The sequence below is a fragment of the Cynoglossus semilaevis genome, chromosome 4, assembly GCF_000523025.1.
Source record: "Cynoglossus semilaevis isolate Cse_v1.0 chromosome 4, Cse_v1.0, whole genome shotgun sequence".
Classification (NCBI taxonomy): Eukaryota; Metazoa; Chordata; class Actinopteri; order Pleuronectiformes; family Cynoglossidae; genus Cynoglossus; species Cynoglossus semilaevis.
Genome location: NC_024310.1, coordinates 18,904,979 through 18,909,978, shown reverse-complemented (window position 1 = coordinate 18,909,978; position 5,000 = coordinate 18,904,979). Strand labels below are relative to the sequence as shown.

Sequence of the window (5,000 nt, the reverse complement as noted above, 5' to 3'; positions counted from 1 at the left end):
AAAAAAGCCCAAGGTGTTATAAATATGACTTTGGCGCTTGACTAACTCTTATTTTGTTGCACGTCATACTCATAACACCTTGAATGTATATTTTTACTTCATTTTAGATCAAAAGTTTCGTCTTTTAATGGCATTACGTCCACCTTTTTGCGTTACACCTGCTGGGGGCGCTGTGTCCACATAGATGAGGAGCTGAAGCTCCTGCTGCGTTTCACCTCAAGCTGAAAAACAACACATTCCAGAGTCACCTCAGTCGCATTCACATTTTATTCCTTTTTTTTTTTTTTTTAACTCTTGTCCTTCATTTGTTTGCTGTTTCACATTTTGTAATCAATCATTTAACTTTATCCTTTATCCTCCCCTGATTTCTCCCCTCCCTCTTTCTCATATCCTCCCCCCTTGCACCGTCTCCCTCTTTTCTTCCATCTTCTCTCTGGCCATCATGGTGCCTTTTTTCACACTTTTTCCCTCTGATTATTCCTCACTTACTCTATCTTTCATCCCAGGGGAATGCAGCTAAGCTGGTGCACACTCCACTGACTGATAAGTGCTACTTGACCCTGACCCAGGCCATGAAGATGGGCCTGGGGGGAAACCCCTACGGACCTGCTGGCACAGGAAAAACCGAGTCTGTCAAAGCTCTCGGAGGACTGTTTGGACGTCAAGTGCTGGTGTTTAACTGTGATGAGGTACAGAGATGTGCTTAATACAATACAACAGATGGACTCAGAATTCACACATCATCATCATCATCACAGATAATTTTTTTTTAGTCCTTGCACCATCAGTTTTCTTTGTAAATATAACAATTTTATTCTTCTTTTCTTAAAAAATTAGTTTGGTTTTCTCCTAGAACAATTTTATTCTTCTTTTCTTAAAAAAATAGTATGGTTTTCTCCTAGGTAGTTTACCTTCTTTTCAAATAAGTTTTATTTTTTTAATTACACTGAAATGCAATATTACGTTAAGTTATATATTTTTACTATGTTGTGACTGCATGCGCTGCCTAATTAGTTTTTAGAAAATGTGAAAAAGAAAAGCAAAATGTTCCTAACTAGTCGTTTAGACAGAAATAAACTGCTAATTTAGAAATAGTATATGGATCAAAAGTTAAAAAAAATATATAAAAAAAATATGTAAAGAGTAATACATTTATAGAAATTGCTCAGTAGTTGGATCCCAGAGGACTTATTATATCAAACAAAGGCCAAAGGTTTTAGAAAGAATATTTTTATGAAGAAAGTTAAAGAGATAAAATATTAAAATATGCAAAGTTACACAAGGGCTGGACTGACGACCAGTAAGTAAATGTCATGGGATGAAATGGTTATAACTGTTAATGAAGGTGTTACAGCAGGGTCTGTTACACATATAGAGAGATTCTGTAATAGTTTCGGGCTGAATTCCAGCCAGGAGTGTAAAGGTACTTGGCAAAAAATCTCTCAGCCCAACTATCAGTCCAGCCTTGCTGCAATTGTTAAAAACAATCTTAGCTAGAAAAACAGATCATCAACTGCAATTAGAGTGGATAGAAAAAAATACTTTCAGATGTTTTCCAAGACAGTAGAAAGACGTCCCACAGGATTACCAATAAATCTATGAACCAATCTATTCAAGCCTGTCAATGCTGTCTTGAATATTGATTGCAAGGTTTTTCTACGATGCAAAAAACAAAAACAAAAACGTTTGCCATATTTTCTGGAGAAACGACTGAATCAATTTGTGGATGAAGACAAATGCACTGCACAGCACTGAAATGTATGCTACTTGAAGGTGCTATACACATTTCAGTGAAGATATTTGTGGTAGCACGTGAAGAGGCAGAAAGAGCCTCGAGGCCTTTTTCATTTCTAATCAAACTGCATTGACATCCACTTTGACAGGAGACATGTCCACGGGGAGACCAAAAAAAAAAAAAAAAAAAAAATCACTTTCTTGTTTGTGTCTGTTTTCCAGGGTATTGATGTGAAGTCAATGGGCAGAATCTTTGTGGGTTTAGTGAAGTGTGGCGCATGGGGCTGCTTCGATGAGTTTAACCGTTTGGAGGAGGCAGTTCTGTCTGCAGTTTCCATGCAAATCCAGGCCATCCAAGACTCTCTCAAGCACCACAAAAACACATGTGAACTGCTGGGGAAGGAGGTGAGAGAACACTCATGAACACTGACTTCCTCTCGAGCGCTGCTCTTAATTTGGTACTTGCGTGAATTGCTCAGTGGTTCCCAAAGTGTGGGGCGCCGCCCCTGCAGGAAGCAAAAAAAAAGTTGCAGCATTGCAAATTCTACTGTCACGTCCCGCAAGCACATTCTCCTCCTTCTGCTCCTGAATCAGGTCGACTTGGATCCAAACTCTGGGGTCTTCATCACACTGAACCCTGCAGGAAAAGGGTACGGAGGTCGACAGAAGCTTCCGGACAACTTAAAGCAGCTGTTCAGACCCGTGGCCATGAGTAGACCAGATAACGAGCTCATCGCTGAGGTTATCCTCTACTCTGAGGGCTTCAAAAGTGGTGCGATACTGGGACAGAAGTTAGTGGCGATCTTCAACCTTGCCAGGTACAGTTAAGTTTATTGAGGGTTGAACAACATTATTACGTTTTATGTAAATGCATTTATTTGGGTCTCTGTTGAGTCACTCGGTGCTTTTTTTCCCCCCCAGTATTTCTACGCCTATATCTGCAGCTACGCCACAGCAGCTTCAGAGTGTGACATTATGCTTTTATCTGTCTCCCCAGGGAGCTGTTAACTCCCCAGCAACACTACGACTGGGGTCTGCGTGCTCTGAAGACGGTACTGAAGGCCTGTGGAAGTCTCCTGCATCAGCAGCAGAGAAAAAGTCACAACAAGGACCAGAGTAAGATCCCCCACTGGCTCTTTATTCAATTTCAGGAGCAATGTTCTCGTGAGGCATTCTTACTTTTCCGAACAGTGGAGTGAGAGAGGTGAATTTGGTCATGCCCTCAGAGTCACAAGTTAGAAATAGACAATTTTAAGATGGGGAATGGGAGGAGGTTGTCAGCGCAAATACTGCTATAAAACTCAAAGGAGAAATGCAAAAAGACACCTGGTATAAAAAAATGGCAGCACCTTTCTTCACTCTGGAGGTGGTGTTTAAAATGCATTATAGGGATTCTGTTTGGAAATAACCAAGAAAAACCTACAGTCTTGGAGGAAAGTGATGTTTTTAGGGATCAGTAAAACTCAATTATAGTTGTGTAGCGGAGCAATTATTTACACAGAATATTCTGCAGAAATTGCTCAAAGTAATAAATTGTCCTCTGGGCCCAATTTGTGCATCAGATAATGAAAAGCTACTAGAGATGGATTTGATTTTCTAACTGGATAATAAAAGATCAACTTGTGCTTCGCAATGAGATGAGAAAAAAAAAATTACAGCAATACAGTTGAAGTCCATTAGGTAGCACAATTAAGCAGAAAAGGAGTAATTGGCCATTTTACAGGCAGCAGTGGTTTTAATCTAAAACTCACTCTGTGACGGCCCAGAGTTTGGTTTAGCAAAAGAAACATTATTGATACGATACGGACGCTTTGGGGTTTGTATTTTTTTATTGATTTTGAGGATGCGACATAAACTACATTCAAGTTTTGTTTTCATATCAAAGGTAGATGCACAGTTGGGATTACATGAGAGTAGATATTAAAGAAGTGAAACCTGCCAGTGTTCAAATACCAGAGAATCACTCACTTATTCTTAGCACTGAAATTGAGCTTCTTTGAAATAAGTTTCAGATGGAAATACAGTAGAACCTACTGTGAGCCTCCCTAGTTTCAACAAGTTACTTTTTCAAGCTTGGTTAAAATGTGATGCTTGCTCTGGTTTTAAAATCATAGAAGTGCTGAAGGCAACAATCAGCGCCTTCGGTGAGGTTTCACAACAATTACTGTGCTTAAATAAAACAAATCTTGGCATTTGTCCACATTGTTAATGCCTAAATTTGGATTAGTCACAAGAATTACAGGTGTGAAACATATACATCTACCTGCTGTTATTTTTATTCCTGTTCCAGCAATAAACTGACAGAATTATTTTTTGTCATTTTTAGAATGGTTTTGATTGATAATCAGTCATTATTAACTTTGCTTCATCCACAGCTACATTATGATTAATCAGTTTAAAATGTTTGAAAGGAAAAGAAAAAAAAAAAACACTCATAATTTTTCCCTAACGTTGTTATTTGATGTTTATTTTGGAATCCAATCGCGGGCCAAATTGGACACTTCGGTTGACCGGATACGGTCTGCGGGCCACCATTTGATCACTGCGATATGATTATATATATTATCCATAAGATAACCAAACAAATTCATTTGATTCTATATGGTAACTAACACATCTTTTTCTCTATATGAATTTGTCTTCCTTCAGTCCAGGAGAGCGGTCTGGTTGTGCAGGCACTGAGACTGAACACCATGTCGAAGCTGACATTTGCTGATTGCTCTCGATTTGACTCCCTGGTCAAAGATGTTTTCTCTGGCGTTAACTTCATGGAGGTGGAGGATCAGATTCTCACCCATGCACTGGAGCAGGTTTACAAAGAGGCTCGACTCGAGCTCATACCCAGTCAGGTCAGTGAACCAGATTCTGACGTTGCGTAAAGTGGAGTGCAGACAACTTCTTAACCTCAGGTTATTCCACTGTATTTATTGCAGCTGAAGAAGGCCCTGGAATTGAATGAACAGTTACGGCAACGAATGGGTGTGGTCATCGTAGGACCCAGCGGAGCGGGGAAGTCTACGCTGTGGAAAATGCTCCGGGCTGCTCTCACCAAGACGGGCAAAGTGGTGAGTTTACGGTTTGTGTTCTTGAAATGCTGTTTTGTTTAGATACCATACCGCCTACCTATTTAAGTGCTGGCCACAAGGTGACACTCTCCGTAGGCTAGCAGCATACAACCCACAATGCATCACTTTGGTGGATTTAAGTGTTGGGGAGCAGAATGCTATCTAGTAACTTGTCCCGCTGAAAGTAGAACGAAATACATT

General features: G+C 39.9%; 1 protein-coding gene across 1 annotated transcript in view; it reads left to right on the top strand.

Annotated features, from left to right (window-relative positions):
• Positions 1–5,000, top strand: part of dync2h1 (dynein cytoplasmic 2 heavy chain 1) — an 82,619-nt gene that overhangs the window by 18,428 nt on the left and 59,191 nt on the right. The window contains exons 38-43 of the mRNA XM_025055261.1: positions 507–689; positions 1,957–2,139; positions 2,329–2,552; positions 2,732–2,850; positions 4,384–4,583; positions 4,668–4,799. Of these exons, the coding sequence (XP_024911029.1) occupies positions 507–689; positions 1,957–2,139; positions 2,329–2,552; positions 2,732–2,850; positions 4,384–4,583; positions 4,668–4,799 (1,041 nt within the window). The remainder of the gene's footprint in view (positions 1–506; positions 690–1,956; positions 2,140–2,328; positions 2,553–2,731; positions 2,851–4,383; positions 4,584–4,667; positions 4,800–5,000) is intronic.